This window comes from Callithrix jacchus, chromosome 11, assembly GCF_049354715.1.
Source record: "Callithrix jacchus isolate 240 chromosome 11, calJac240_pri, whole genome shotgun sequence".
Taxonomy (NCBI): domain Eukaryota; kingdom Metazoa; phylum Chordata; class Mammalia; order Primates; family Cebidae; genus Callithrix; species Callithrix jacchus.
In genome coordinates this window covers 106,642,295-106,659,459 of record NC_133512.1, presented here as the reverse complement: position 1 = coordinate 106,659,459, position 17,165 = coordinate 106,642,295, and the positions used below count along the sequence as shown (strand labels likewise).

The 17,165-nt window shown below is 38.7% G+C and overlaps 1 protein-coding gene across 12 annotated transcripts in view; it reads right to left on the bottom strand.

The window, feature by feature from the left end:
* Positions 1-1,521: 1,521 nt before the first annotated feature.
* Positions 1,522-17,165, bottom strand: part of BRAF (B-Raf proto-oncogene, serine/threonine kinase) — a 206,762-nt gene continuing 191,118 nt past the window's right edge. For all 12 annotated transcript variants that reach the window (XR_013524207.1, XR_013524206.1, XR_013524208.1 and 9 more), the window contains one exon: positions 1,522-8,761. Coding sequence is in view for 9 of the 12 variants with exons in the window: in XM_078343620.1 (XP_078199746.1) it covers positions 8,618-8,761 (144 nt within the window). In the remaining 3 variants the exon portion in view is untranslated. The remainder of the gene's footprint in view (positions 8,762-17,165) is intronic.

Here is a 17,165-nt window from a genome sequence, read left to right as displayed (position 1 = left end):
TTACAATAACTAAAGCATCCATAGTTCTGGGCGAAATTTTAAGGAAAACCTCATATATTATGGTGTACTTAAAGCCACAACTACTCTGTTGTAATCATGCACGAAGGTTTAGAAAATGAGTTTCTATAATGTTTATATTATAGAATTACATTTTTCGGATGAGAAAAGTGCAGTTCATTGGATATTGTCTTGACATTTATTTTTGTAGCATGGGGGTCTTGCTATATTGTCCTGGCTTGCCTCCAACTCCTAGGCTCAAGCAATCCTTCTGCCTTAGCCTCTTAAGTCTTGATAACATTTTCTGGTTTTGGAGGAGGGGTGAAACCAGATTCCTCAGGCACAAGCTCTCTTTAGACTTTTCTGTTCCTTCATATTATTCTCAGACATAACTTTTGCAGGTAACTTTTTTTTTTTTTTTGAGATGGAGTCTTGCTCTGTCGCCCAGGTGAGCAATGGCGGGATGTCGGCTCACTGCAACCTCCATCTCCCAGATTCAAGCAATTCTCCTGCCTCAGCTTCCTGAGTAGTTGGGATTACAGATGTCTGGCTAATTTTTGTATATTTTTTGAGACGGAGTTTTGTTCTTGTTGCCCAGGCTGGAGTGCAATGGCGTGATCTCGGATCACCACAACCTCCGCCTCTCGGGTTCCAGCGAACCTCCTGCCTCAGCCTCCCGAATAGCTGGGATTACAGGCATGCACCACCACGTCTGGCTAATTTTGTATTTTTAGTAGAGACGGGTTACCATGTCAGTCAGGCTGGTCTCAAAACTCCTGACCTCAGGTGATCCACCTGCCTCAGCCTCCCAAATTGCTAGGATTACAGGTGTGAGCCAGTGTTTGGCTGCACTTGTTTCTTTTAAATGTGTGTGTGTGTATAGTACTTCAGGTGAGTTTTAAAACTGTTTACTTCTTTTCTGGAAACCTTGCCCAGTACTTTGATATATTTTGTCTGGAGACACTCTAGGTGTTTTTCACACTTCTGTGAATTTTATTTGGGGGCGGGCCATGAAATCAAATGCACAAAATCAACTCACTGAGGTAACCACATAAAAAAAGTAGAAAACATGAGTGCATAGTTTCCAATAAATGTTAGTGTGCATGTTCTGTGTTACTATAGAAAATACAAGCTGTGTCAAAAGTTTGAAAAAATACAATTCTAAGGTGAGTTTCTGCAGATGATAAACTTTAAACATGACTAAAATGGAGCACACACTCCAGTTGAACCACATGGAGAGCAGTCATTTGAAACTAAAGATACATCAGGTCAACATCTAAAATACTTAAGGGTCATCACCAACACCTGACAAAAGGCTGATGCCACTACAAGTTGTATAACATGTCCATGGACCAGGCACAATCTTGACAACTTACTTCAGCTTCTACCCACTAAGCAGTAACACACATTATGAAACAAAATGTACATTTCTCAGTCTCTCCATTGTCTAGAGGAACTGTTAAAACTGCTGACTACTTTTGTTACTGACTGTAATGATGTTAGAAAAACAGTCCTGATGAAGACTTCTCCATGCAGTCAATCTTTATTATAGCAGTATTCGCATATTCACATCAAGTACATATAACTTTTTTGCCTTTTATATAATACAGAGTTTTTAAATAACTTTACACAGAAATAAATTTCTTCAATCTGAATTTCAGCTATCTTTAAATTTATTCTCCATGCTTTCTATCCAAACTGAACAATATTTTCTGTTATACAAATTTACATGAGAAAAACTCCAAAGTACAAATGAAGGGACCTGAGCAGGAAAGAGAACCAAAGTATCAGGAAGTAGGTATGGGGAAGAATTTAAAAAAATAATAAAAGATTCAAGCAAACATTAAGAATAGGGGACAACAGGGAGACATCATCCATTTGACTGAAAATAAATGTCTTTTTTATGAATTGAAAAATAAGCTTTAAAAATAGTTACTCCATTGTAATTTTTGCAAAGCAGGTATAGAGAGGTCTGTGGACAATTAAAAAGTCCCCATCTTTTCACTGGGCATGCCCCAGACTCCATGAGAACTTTTCAATGCTTGAGTGGAACTGAAGGGTACTAAACCCGAACCTTTGGCAATAACAGAAAAGAGGAATGTGTGTGTGAGTTGCCATAAGGTTTGGAGTAGTGAAACAGGAACCATGAATTCACTGCAGTTCAAACAGGAAGCATCTCCCTTTCCTCTCCCTTATGGGAGACATGTCCTCAAGCCAAGGAATACATGAAGAGGGGGTATTTCCTTTTTCTTGGTCTAAACCAAAGAGCAATCACAACTAATGAATAAAATTCAGAAAGACACATATTTTTAATAAATGATCAAATTCAATCCTCTGATCAGTTACATGATCCTATTTTAGGAAAAGCAGCAATTGCCGTGTTGAGCAAAGGATCAGATGTGCAACCAACGAATTAGATTACCACAAATACATATCACTGTGATACAGTCCTCAAAAATCAAGTGACATCATTAAGGCCAAACCGAGACTAAACTATGTGGCAATGGCCAAAGGAAACACGGAGGACCCATGGGTGCATTTTAAAATGAAGGTGGTCTTTCTTCAGGTCCAAATCCGATTAAGAAAACAAAACAACAAAAAAGAATAAAAAAGAATAAATTAAAACGGCAAGAGAAGGGGACAGCACAGACACACACCCCTGCATGTAAATTAACATAACATGACTATAAATAAGACATAAAGGCTAGCCACTTATGTTGGTCATTAACATGAATAAAAAGGCATTATATGTTGATATAGCTGGTTTTAATCAGCTATGGAACATACACAAATGTATTAGGAAGGAATGATTCTCAAACCTTTCACAGCTTAGAATAAAAAGCATACTTATTGCACTCTTACATTTGATTTCAGGTAATGACAGCTTATTTCCCACCCTCACATTAATTTTTCCCTATCCTAGACTTACTGCCATCTCACCCCATTTTGGTCTCTTCTCTGCATCTGTGCCTACTACTCTCTGAGCTTTGTTGTTTATGCTAGTCTGCAGTGTCTTCTAACTCATACTCCACCAAAATACATGTGCATTCAAAAACTTAATACAAAAATGCAACACAGTAATATTCAAAACAAAACCAGGACTAAGCAATTTCATCCAAACCCCCATTCCCACCCCTGTAAATAGATCCTTCCTTTGCGGCATCTCTTCACAAAATTTCTGCCAACTCTCCCGCATACACACATGCTGTATGTGAGAACCAGCAGTCATGGTGCTAGAGAATGAACTTGGCCGGCCGGGAGAAGCAGATGGTTTGTACAAAACATTTTTTGATACTAACATGAATAAACATATTTTAGTTGTTTTCAGAGCGCTTCAATCTACAGAATTCTTTAAAAAAAATGCACCTCTAAAAAATGGATACACTGGCTTGCATTGGCTGTGTCCTCATTGTTTTGTGTCCCTGTAATTACTCAAAATAGCTAAATAAACGTCAACATTTTAATAAAACTGATTTAGTAATTAATTACTAAAACTTAGTTGAATTTGTGGAAGTTAAATAAAAGTACTTTAATCCCTTCATTGAGTTGGGAACTGATTGCCCCTATGCCTTTTTTTTTTTAAGCACTGTTATCTTAAGACTTTAGGACTTGGGTTTCTGTCCTCTTCCACCTTAAAAACACCTGATAGGAACTGTTAATTACTCTTTCCAATTAACAAAAATTAGAACTGAATTTCGATTTAAATGTCCTTGCCCAAACAAAAGTGAAAATAGCTTATTTGAACACAACAAAACAGGCTATCTAGCGTATTAATAAAATAAACATCTTACCAATATTTTCAATTTTACCCGAGCTAGCAACATGGACCACAAATACACTGGTGACTCCACTCGCCTCTGGTCAAGCTACAAATCATCGCCTGAGGCAGAGATGCTACTACCCTCTTCTAGGGCTCAACTGCTGACAGGCATCAGTAATCCATCCCTGTGTAACATTTCAAGGATGCACTGGAGACAATACATGGGCTTCCTCTTTTGTTGGCGAGGAATGAAACAAGATACAAGAACCACACCATGGAATATGTTTTCTTTTACATCCAACTGCCACGTCATAAAGGACGCCTTGAGAGACCTCCACCCCAGACCCCACAGTGCTTTGGGGCAGGATGACTAGTGCAGTCCAGCTTCACGTGCAAGTAAGTCCTGGGAGGAAATTTACATTTCAAACTTTGAAAAATCAGTGTCTAGGTTGGCAGCAGTACTCTGGAAACTGATAAAACCAAATTCTGTCCTGTATTTCAATTTCCCCTTCTAAGTTAATACATGATTGCTGCCCATCATACAGTACTTCAACCCTAAACTACAGCAATTTCTTGAAATTTCTGTCAACATTTCTGTTGTATAAAAGTTTGATGCTTTGAAGAACCTATGGGAGTAGAAAAAGTTTCTCTAGAAATGTCAGTGAACTGTATTTTCAACGTAGTTGCTCTATGTGATAAATATATCTGACTATACTAGGGATTATGTGCTTTAAAAAAATAATTTTGTTCACTGACAATTTACCTGTGTGTTCTCTCATTGTTAAATGTGATTTTGGCTATAAACTCTTTAGTGCATTTATCTATGCGGTCTAAATTACACTCTAAAAATTATTAACACAGCTGAGTTAAACCAGAGTGGCTGCTCTCTTCACAAATCACTGATTTCTGCTAAAATTTTAGCTTTTTTATTGCATCAAGAAGGCACAGTAAGATCATTTGGCAAATAGTCAAGGTATTTTTCTAGAGCCTCACCTATACCATTTCAACACATGACCTGTAAGCTCTTTGCTGTTCATACTCACAGTAAACCTTCCATCTCCGGCTATGGTGTTAACAGCCTAATGGTTGCAATCTGCTAGTCTCAAGGTGCTGGTATCCTAGCACTGACAATGCCAACTTGGACAAATAAGAGAATCTTGCAAAAGGAGTAATCATTATACCTCTTAGCTGGGCAGTCTATGAATTCCTGTGCACGTGACAAAGCTGCAGCTAACTCATTATAATGAGGAGGTACTGTCTGCCAAGCCTACTGAAAATTAAAATTACATCACTAGTAATGAAGTGATACCATAGCTATTTATTTTCATGCAACTGATTCAAGGTTAAGATTCTGAAACGTACCCCTAAACAGGTTCTGGCACCACTTTCAACAACATTCAGCTATTCTGAGCAACATATTTTGTTTTTTACGGTGTTTCTGCTTTAATGTATAATGCCCTTTAGGACAAAATGAGAGTGCTCAAATACAAGTACACAAGAAAGTTAAAACCTTAAATCATCATGTTCTAGAGCTCCTGACTTTTCATATTTTAAAACAGATAACTATTCATTACCTCATTCTGAGGAGGTAGTTTTTTGAAGAGGTCACCTGAACCCTGCAATGTGGTTTCAAACTAAAACTATGAGGTTTCCAAGCGGCTGGCGAGGTGGGTGTAGAGTGGGGACAGGTGAGATCTGAGGAGGGTGTGCAGCAGCTCGCACTCCACTGATGAATACAAGGTAACATCCTGTGATGAAAGTGCTGCCACTGCACCAAAGCAGAAGGTAGGAAATATTTACAGAGTTTCAGGCTGACAGTGCTGCCATCTTATTTCTTTATATACTGCTTTTTCTTCTCCAACACCAACATAAATATAGCACAGATCATTTGTATGGGATTTTATCTTCTAGAATGCCCCAGTATGCCCTACTAGATCTCAAATACAATCAGGGGTGGGATGTTCAGGAACCCAAATTTGACAGCTAGACAGAATCTTCTTTTAAGGTGCACATTAACGACAAACAATCACATTGAATCTTCTATTCACGAATCCCTTTTATAAACTACTTTTTTGGGTCAATATTATTTCAGTGGCAAAAGTCTAGGTCCTAGACTCTAATGATGAGAAAAGTCCATCAGGAATACTACACAGTTAAAAACAGTCTGCTTTAGTTGCTCTCAAACCTTTGAGAAGGCTTCACCTCTCCCTACCAAAACTAATACACTACAGAAGGCACTGCAGCCACTTTACAGATAAGACTGTTACACCCTTACAAGATGGTCAGTGATGCAGCCACATACTGTCTATGCAATTACTCATAAAGTGCTTTCATAAATAAGGACTTCTTCCTCGTATATTTTTTAGGAGCTCAGTATAAGTGTTATCGAAGCATCAAAAAATAAAGCAGATAAAACACAAATAAAACCTATTTTCATGTCATTTGTAAACTAGAGAAAAAAACTATTTCATGGAAAAAGGAAGAAAAGAGAAGCTAAATATTTTTATAAGGTCTCTATAAAAAAATCTCAGTATGCTGAGCCTGGCTCCTGGGCACAGCTTCATTTGAGATCAAGTCTGCTCTCCCTGTTCAAATGAGATATCAGCCTTTTCTAGAATGCAAGGGAAGAAACAGTGTATCACCCTGATATTGTTTAGGAAATTCAAACGCTAAGCTTCCTAACGGTGCTGCCACTGCCTGGCTGAGGCAGTCCCGCTCCCAGCCATGCACACATTCTGCCTCCTCAGCAGGACATGAAACACATCCTCTGTTCAAGCCCAGGTCTCTCTCAACCTGCAGAAACTTGAAGCCAATCTTGGTAAAGGGAACACAGCCACATATAAAAAGCATCTAGAGACATATTTAAAAAGAAAAAATAGCCCTTCTCAAGAGAGGCAGTATTATGCACAGAAGATGCTCTTCAAATCAGCGTGAATTATTTCCACCTTTGCAATTTCTGAATTTTTAAGACATTGCCCTGCTGATACAAAACTTAAAAACAATTTGCTTTTCAAACCGATTAACAGCTTAAGGATCTTTTGCATTTTACAAGGACAGCTTTTTACAAGTCCATGAAAATTTCAATAGGCTTTCTTCTGAACACATGTATATTAGCAAAAATCATCTAACGGTAGTGAGCTTTTAGTAGGCTGAAATACAGATAGCAGGTCCTGGAGTTACAATCTGAAAATTTTAAATAACAATTTCCAATTTGTTGATTTATTCTGGGTCCTGTTTAATTTCTTTCAAATCCTTGGCTCTAGCTTGGTTGGTCTAAGTATATCTGATTTGATTTACATTCCTAAATTCTGAGTCTAGATTCCTGATTAAGGGAGGTTTTCCATTAATTTGCCATTAATAAATCCACTTTCTTTGCTATGACTGTAATTGATATTACCCTTTAATAAAGGCCAAAGGAAGCTATAAGTAGGTCATATTTTCCATTTGTGCAAAGATAAGAAAGATTTAGGTTCTTAACACCAGCTCTTTCTATAAAAACAACTGATGATAAGTTTCCCACACCCGCCCTCAGTCCCAATATGCCTAAAATTGCTCTGTTCTCTGCCTGGGAATTCAGCTGCCAAATTACCCAACCTTTTGAAGACCAGGCTTGGGAAAAAAGGAAAAAGGAGAATGAATGGAGACACCACCATTTTTATTTTAGGTTGCATATTCTAGATAAAAGACTAGGAAGAAGATGTAGGATGTAGTGTTACGAATAAGTTGGAAGAAACAATGATATTATTAGCAAAGATGTTAGTGTGGATCCAGCAAGTACCATTAACTGAAAATTATAAATATTTGTCATTATGCTAGGACTCTCCATATTTAGGTAGAGAAAAGGATAATGATCTTTCTTAAAAGGTGTCTATATAACAAAAATACAATTTTCAGGATATATAATTCTGCTGGGAAGTATCATTTTATTCCAACTCAGTTAAATCTGAAAATTATTTTTTAATAAAAATATAAAAGCAACTCAGAAATTAAAACCTGTACCTTATATTTAAATTATCTAAATTTCTCACATTCAAAACTGTTATTAAGCAGTTTTGTAGGCTTTTAGTTAGATACTGCCATGGCATTTTGTGCCCTGGATAAAGTAGCCGCATAAGTAGTTGGTGACTGGAAGAGCATAGGAAGAAGATATAAACTGTATTTCCTGAGAATTGCTACATTGTGGAGGAAAAAAAATCCTCAAACACTTATCTTAATTGCTGGACCCAATGAGAAAGAAGGCAGTATGTGCCAGCACTATCTAGCCTGTTTGGTTAAGCAGACCCCTCAGTGAGCAAGGAAATGAAAGGCCAGAGACCCCGGAGGTCAGGAAGAAGATGCAGCATGCCCTTTTCCTCCATACCAAGACACATCTACTTCTCACTGCTCAGCATCCATTTAAATAAAATAGCTTCCTTTTGATAAAATTTGTCAAGGCCTGAACACGCACCACACAGACAAGGGCAAGCTGCATTTTTGTTCCATTCCTCAGAAATTAACTGGTGGTTGCTAGGGGAAAGAGTTCCACAACAACAATCCAGAACAGGAAAGAGAACGATGCTTGGTGATTGAAACTGCCCCATCAGATGATCAGCCACAAATTGATCTGGTGGTTAGAAGGGCAAAGTTGACTGGCAGACTTTTCATAGCAAATCTCCCAAGCTGTAGCAGCAGTTTCTTTCCATCATGCCTGACCATCAAAAGGTCAGAATTCAGGGTCTCTCCTCTTTCTTCCTGGGATTGGTCAGACTTGTATGCTCGTGGTATTTTTGTTGAAGAAACACTGGCAGCAGAGAATTCTGGTTCCTAAAACATTCTTTCCTCTTTTGTTGGATGGGAAATTCCATTCTGTTCCACATCAGCTTATGCATTGGAAATTTGTATCTTTAAAAAAAGATCTGAGGAACAGAACTGTGTTTTGATGTTAACAAATTGTACGAACACAAGACTTAAGAAATAAGAGCAGATGCTGCCATGATGGTGGCTACTTGAAGGCTGCAAATTCTCCTGTAGGGGGAGGACAAGAGCTAATTTTAAAAAAGTCATCTCAAATAACCTAGACACAGAAAAGCCTCATTTGAGTTTCACTGAAAAGTGACTAGACATATATTTCAAATCTAGCAACAACATTACTAATTTAAAAGCAAAACTGGCTGAAACCCACGGAAGGACACAACATATATAGTATGCAGAATATGGTTCAGCTATGTTAATTAAATAGCAAGTCTGCAGAGAATTTCCTAGTTGGGTTTTATGTGTCATGGTTCTAATCAAGCTGAAAACAGTTTTAATTTTTCAGACACTAGTTGTAAAGTAGTAATGTCAATTTGTAGAATACTTCCACCTCTGAATTATCAACCCATTTCACCTATCATATTATCATAATGCCATTAGAAAGGGAGAGGCAGAAGTTATCCTCATTTTGCAAGTTACGATTAAGAGGTCAAATGATTTGTCCACATCACACATTTAAGAGAGAAAGAAAATCCAGACCTCCTATTTTCTAGTTAATTTTACCTTTTAACTAACAAAAAATTAAATATAGACACGTCACTGAATGTAATTATCAGCATAAAGACTTCAGTTTCATTCTTGTTGCCCAGGCTGGAGTGTAATGGCATGATCTTGGCTCACTGTAACCTCTGTCTCCTGGGTTCAAGCGATTCTACTGCCTCAGTCTCCCAAGTAGCTGGGATTACAGGCATGCACCACCATGCCTGGGTAATTTTGTATTTTTAGTAGAGATGCGGTTTCTCCATGTTTGTCAGGCTGTTCTCGAACTCCCGACCTCAGGTGATCCACCTGCCTCAGCCTCCCAAAGTGCTGGGATTACAGGTGTGAGCCACTGTGCGTGGCCAGCAAAAGGAATTCTTTAAGCCACAAAGTACCTTTGTGGTATCATGTTTCTTTAACTTACTGAAGCCACTAAAAATAATGGCTTCATGCCATTATTTTTCATCTACCATTTTTTCCCATAGTTTCTGCTTGTAACTAAAGACCAGTTCCTGTTATATACACTATAGTTAATTTCTGAGGATTAGTTACTAACTGATAATTATCAGAATTTAGTCAGGCATACCACTATTTTTCAATAGCAGCTTCTGAGGAGGATCCAAGCAATCACTTGTATTGATATACTGTTTAACCCAAGAATAACCTATCTAATTTCTGATTGCTATCAGATTCCAACTGGTTGCTAGATAATGCTGGCAGATCCCAACAAACAACAGATTGCTAATGACTGGCTGACTGAATCCTCAGCTTTATAAGCTGATAGTATTAGTGACTGACTGCCTGCCTGATGCCTCACTGAACACCTTGTACACATCTGCATCCAATCCTCGTAATAACCCTAGGAGGCAGATGCTATTATCTTTATTATACAGATGAGGAAGCCAGGGTTTAGAGCGGCCATATACAGAAAACTGCAGAGAAGAAATGCAAACCCAAGAGCTGACTCCAAGACCCAGCAGTCCCCTAAACAACTTTCAGTAATTAACACTGTTTTCACATCTGAATATGACTACTAGTGGAACTGCAGATAGTCATACTATCTCTTTCCATGTATGATCCCTTTTAACAAGCAATTAACTAAGGTATTGTGAGTCCAAAGATCAAGAAAGGGTAAAAGAATCATTGACTCATATTTAAAGTTAAAAGGATTGGGGAATTTGGCACTGATTTTTTTTTTTTTTTTTTTAAAGGCTAAATTAAACTACTGAGACCTTGGAGACTAAAACATTTGGAGTATAATCACAGGAGGCTATTATGGTAACAGACTCTAGAAATATACAAACATTCTTACTATTGTTGCTTACAGTTTGAGTACTTATAATTTTAAGGCTGCTACTTTTAGTATTTTCGTGTTTCTTTAAAGTGACTTGTAACATTCTTATGAGTAGTCATGTATCTAGCAGAGAATCCAAATCTCATTAAGAAAGTCAATGTAAAAATAAGATTTACAGAAAAGGAATCTTTATAAAAATGGCTAGAATTCATCGATTAAATAAAAAAATATCAGAAAATGCTAATATCCAAGCCAAATTTTATGTATCACATTAAAAAAATACTTTAAAAAATCTTCATATAAGGTTGGGCATGGTGGTTCATGCCTGTAATCCCAGCACTCCAGGAGGCCGAAGCAGGATTGCTTGAGCCCACAAGTTTGAGACCAGCTAGGGGCAACACAATGAGACCCTGTCTCTACAAAAATAAAAAAAGGAAAAAAAAATCAGTCGGGTGTGGTGGCATATGTCTGTAGTCCCAGCTACAGAGTAGGGTGAAGTGGGAGGATCACTTGAGATCAGAAGGTTGAGGATGTAGTTAGCCAGGATTGTACCACTGCACTGCAGCGTGAGTGACAAGACCCTGTCTCAAAAACAAAACACACACACAAAAAATTTCAGATGTTTTCTATTCATTATAACAATTAGAAACTTCATTTTGTTGGCCGGGCGCGGTGGCTCACGCCTATAATCCCAGCACTTTGGAAGGCCGAGGCGGGTGGATCACGAGGTCGAGAGATCGAGACCATCCTGGTCAACGTGGTGAAACCCCGTCTCTACTAAAAATACAAAAATTAGCTGGGCATGGTGGCGCGTGCCTGTAGTCCCAGCTACTCAGGAGGCTGAGGCAGGAGAATCGCTTGAACCCAGGAGGCGGAGGTTGCAGTGAGCCGAGATTGCGCCATTGCACTCCAGCCTGGGTAACAAGAGCGAAACTCCGTCTCAAAAAAAAAAAAGAAACTTCATTTTGTTGAAGTGTTACACTCCACAAACTTAAGCATTAGTCTTAAAATATAAACCAGGTCAGCATGATGGCTCATGCCTGTAATCCCAGCACTTTGGGAGGCACATAGGGGTGGATCACCTGAGGCCAGGAGTTCAAGACTAGCCTGGCCAACATGGCAAAACTCTGTCTCTACTTAAAAATACAAAAATTAGGGCCAGGCACAGTGGCTTACATCTGTAATCCCAGCACTTTGGGAGGCTGAAGTGAGCAGATCACCTGAGGTCAGAAGTTCGAGAGCAGCCTGGCCAATATGATGAAACTCTGTCTCTACCGAAAAAAAAAAAAAAAAAAAAATCAGCCAGGTGTGGTGGTGCATACCTGTAATTCTAGCTACTCAGGAGGCTGAGGCAGGAGAATCACTTGAATCTAGGAGGCAGAGATTGCAGTAAGCTGAGATCACACTACTGCACTCCAGCCTAATAGAATGAGACTGTCTAAAAAACAACCACCATCACCACCATCAAAAACAAAAACAAAAAAAATACCCGGGTGTGGTGGTGAGATTGCACCACTGCCCTCCAGCCTGAATGACAAAGTGAGATCGTCTCAAAATAAAAATAGAAATAATGCATTGGAACCAAATCATTTTCTGTGTGCAAAAAAAAAAAAAAAAAAAAAAAAAAAAAAAGAAATAAACCAAACAACTCCACAAAGAACACAATCTTACCAACAAACTCCAAATAAAATACAAACAAAACAAACACTAAAGATCACTCTATCAAAAGTCTAGTGCTTCCAGGCCAAGTGTGGTGGCTCATGCCTGTAATCCCAGCACTTTGGAAGGCCGAGGTGGGAGGGTCATGAGGTCAGGGGTTCAAGACCAGCCTGGCCAAGATGGTGAAACCCTGTGTCTACTAAAAAAAAAAAAAAAAAAATACAGAAATTACCCGGTGTGGTGGTGGGTGCTTGTAATCTCAGCTACTCAGGAGGCTGATGCAGGAGACTCGCTTGAACCTGGGAGGTGGATGCTGCAGTGAGCTGAGATTGCGCCACTGTACGCCATCCTGGGTGACAGAGCAAGACTCTGTCTCAAAAAAAAAAAGAAACAGTCCAGTGCTTCTAACAGAATGTAGTTTCTATTTTTTTTCCCTTGAGATGGACATTGGCTCATTGCAACCTCTACCTCCCAGGTTCAAGCGATTCTCCTGCCTCAGCCTCCAGAGTAGCTGGGATTATAGGTGCGAGCCATCACACCAGGCTAATTTTTTGTATTTTTAGTTGAGACAGAGTTTCACCATGTTGGCCAGGCTGGTCTCGAGCTCCTGACCTTGTGATCCGCCCACCTCAGCCTCCCAAAGTGCTGGGATTACAGGCATGAGCCACTGCGCCCAGCTAAGTCTAGTCTTCTAATAGAATGCAGTCCTTTTCATAGTCACACTTAGGGTTCTGGGGAAAAAAAAGAATCCATAGTTTAGAAATCAATAAAATAAGACACTTAAAATGTCCCTAAAATAATGGAGAATTAAAGAAAAACATGGGAGTAACAGGTGATGAATTTGCTTTCGGAGAAAGTTTCTTTTCTTAATTATTCCTTCTTGCATATCTAGAAGTCTCTACTATTCTACTTCCTACTCGACTTTATTTGAAGAGTCAACTCTGCTTGTGTGAAGTTATTTGAAGTGAAATACCTATTCTGTGCCTTAAAAAAATCTTGGTATAGTAATTGATTAAAAAAATCAATTTGAGGCCAAACTGAAATATTTTCTTTCCCCTTGAGGTTGAGGATAACTTCAGCTGCATTTTTAAATTTTTTTAGAGACAGAGTCTTGGCTCTATCACCCAGGCTGGAGTGTAGTGGTGCCGTCTTGGCTTACTGCAACCTCCACCTTCTGGGTTCTTGTGCCTCATTCTCCGAAGTAGCTGGACTACAGGCGCACCACCACACCCAGCTAATTTTTGTATTTTTAGTAGAGATGGGGCTTCACCATGTTGGCCAGGTCTGTCTCAAACTGGCCTCAACTATCCACCTGCCCAGGCCTCTCAAAGGGCTAGGATTACAGCCACTGCACCTGGCCATGCATTTTCAACTTTATTTAGGAATAGAGCAGAGAACAATTGGGAAGACTAAACAAACAACCCCCCCCACCAAAAAAAAAATAGAAAAACAAACAAAAAATAAGACCCTGTGATTTTAGACACCTCAAATGTCATGATTTATGTAAAAGCTAAGGACTTTATTAACTAGTTAAAAATATTACCAATTACCCTTTATTCCAGAATTGAGTATATTTTTAATGGCCATTATACACAGAATTTGGTAAATTCCTTAAAGTATGTTATGAAAAATATAACAGGTTACTTCTTACCCAAATAAATCACTCCTTGACGTTTAAGGAGAAAGTCAACTGAAGCCAGAGTAAGTCCCCTCCTGACCTTCTTTGTCATGACTTTCAAGTAGTTTCTTTCTTTTCTTTTTTTGAGACAGGGTTTTGCTTTGCTGCCCAGGCTGGAGTGCAGTGGTATGACGAAGGCTCACTGCAGCCTCCACCCCCCAGGTTCAAGTGATCCTCCTGAGTGGCTGGGACTACAGTCGTTCACCACTAAGCTTGGCTAATTTTTAATTTTTTGTTTTTGGTAGAGACAGGATTTTGCCATGTTGTCCAGGCTGGTCTCAAACCCCTGGGCTCATGCAATCTGCCCACCTTGGCCTCCAAAAGTGCTGGGATTACAGGTGTGAGCCACCATGTCTGGACCAGCAGTTTCAAATGGATGAGAAACATTCTGGCATAGACACATTGGGTCTTTTAAATTCTTTGACAAAACAGTCACAGGAGAGATGAAATATTTAGTAAAATAAAAAGTTCTACAGAAACGCTCAATGATTTTCAATCAAATAAGACTGTAACTGATAAAATGTTTCCGTCATGAAGTACCATTTCATAGTATTTTTTAAAAAGGCACACAATTTTCTTAAACAGAGTTACTCACTTGAGGGAAAAGCCATTTAAGCTGGCATATTAAATAGCCACTGCTTTACAGAGGACAATTTAACGATTGGGTTAATTATTAGAGTTTAGTATCTAAATGTCTAGTAAATGCCATCTCAGGGGCAGGAAGAAAATAAACAAAAAAGATTAAATGGCTAGTATAATACCTGAAAATAAGTAAACTGGAAGCATATGATTACAAACTGAGATCCCAAAACTATTTAAAATAAAAGACAGATTTTTTCCTCATGATTAGTAAAACGTTTAAAATGTAAAACAAATTTTATAAAAAGGCTTCCTTACTGAAGAAGGAAATCAACTTCAATTAAAAAAATAGGCCGGGCGCGGTGGCTCAAGCCTGTAATCCCAGCACTTTGGGGGGCCGAGACGGGTGGATCACAAGGTCGAGAGATCGAGACCATTCCGGTCAACATGGTGAAACCCCGTCTCTACTAAAAGTACAAAAAATTCACTGGGCATGGTAATCTCAGCTACTTGGGAGGCTGAGGCAGGAGAACTGCCTGAACCCAGGAGGCAGAGGTTGCGGTGAGGCGAGATCGCGCCATTGCACTCCAGCATGGGTAACAAGAGCGAAACTCCGTCTCAAAAAAAATAAAAATAAAAATAGGCCAGGCGCAGTGGCTCACGCCTATAATCCCAGCACTTTGGGAGGCCGAGGCGGGTGGATCACCAGGTCAAGAGATCAAGACCATCCTGGTCAACAAGGTGAAACCCCGTCTCTACTAAAAATAAAAAATTAGCTGGGCATGGTGGTGCGTGCCTGTAGTCCCAGCTACTCGGGAGGCTGAGGCAGGAGAATTGCTTGAACCCAGAAGGCGGAGGTTGCGGTGAGCCCAGATCACACCATTGCACTCCAGTCTGGGTAACAAGAGCGAAACTCTGTCTCAAAAAAAAAAAAGAAAAAAAAAAATATATATATATACACACACACACACGTATATGTATGTATATATATATATGTATTAAAAATATATATACATATTTATTTTATATATATATGTATATATATATTTATTATATATATTTTATATACATATACATATGAGGGCTCAGGCTTTAGGAAAAAAAGCAGTAACAAAAGAACAAATGTTCTTTTGTTTCAATTACTTAGTCAAGGAGTAACTCTGTGTATGGTTAAAAAAAAATAATGTTTTTATTTGGAGAATATATTTAAAACTCACTGTAAAACAAAACCCAAGAACAAATACAATTGAACCTGAAAAGTAAACATTTAATTCTACTGCTTCCTACTTCTCCAGATATATGTTAGCTAAACATGTCACCTGTCACATTTTTAATGTCCTTTTACCAACATTTCCAGTGGGTCTAATTTGGAAGGGAGTGTAGAATTACTGTGTGATACTTCGGAGGAATCTTTTACTGGCTACAGGATGGGACAATGAGTTTCTGAGCAGCTCTACCGAGCTTATCCATGCCCCATTGCAAAGGAGACTAGTAAAGAAAGGAAAGGCATCAGATGCAGGGGATGGGAGCCTAGGCAGGATGGCATTGAGAAGAAAAAGAGTGAACAAAAAAGGAAGGTAACAGTGAGGCAGGTATGCTGGGAAATTTTAGAAAGAGCTCTATCAATAAACAGATCCCTTAACTTTGTGCCTCAAAATGGCCAAACCTCTGGAGCATTCCACAGAGAAAGTCAATTTTGTAAAAACTTTGTTATATGCCTGCTAGTCTTCTGTTTGTGAATGAATAAAACCCTATTTAACAATCACTAATAATCACATCTTTAGTGCTACTGGAGGATTTAAAAATCATATACTTTGATATTTTCCAATAGTTACATGTCCTTATTCCTTTCTTAGTCTCACTTCTAAAATATGAGAAATGTTCCTTTTCTTTTTTTTTGAGACGAAGTCTTGCTCTGTCACCCAGGCTGGAGTGCAATGGCGCAATCTCGGCTCACTGCAACCTCTGCCTCCCAGATTCAAGCGATTCTCCTGCCTCAGCCTCCTGAGTAGCTAGGATCACAAGGACCCACCACTACGTCAGGCTAATTTTTGTTCTTTTAGTAGAGATGGGGTTTCACCATGTTAGTCAGGCTGGTCTCGAACTCCTGACCTCAGGTGATCCACCTGCCTCGGCATCCCAAAGTGCTGGGATTACAGGCGTGAACCACCATGCCTGGCTCATTTTCTTAACTAAACTGAAAGTCATAAATCAGTTCTGAAATCATAATGGCATTACTTAAGCTACCCAAATGAGGGGCTAAAGGTTTGCCATAATTATTATTGAGTGATTTTCCTGAATGACATCTAACTATTCAAATAAAGAAAATGTTTAAAAAATTTATTTGTGGGTACTTAAAAACTAAATTATCATTAATTTAAAGTCTTCTCAATTTGTTCTTTATTGACTTCAAAGAGGCATTTATACAGATGTCTGCTGACTGGAAGAACCTTGAACTAACTGTTGGCTACATTTAAAAATCAGGACAAAATCAAATTGAGTATGTGAAGATATAGTTAAGAGGCTGATGATGAAGTAGAGATGGCCAAATCTTTGACAGGACCACATGCTGTTGCTTTCTATTTTTGATTCCATCTGAATCGCAATAAGAATACACTGACCACCACATTAGAGTCATTTTTCTATACAACAAAGTTTAAGTATTAGAGAGTGCTAACAAATACTTCATACCATGGAATGCAAAAAGA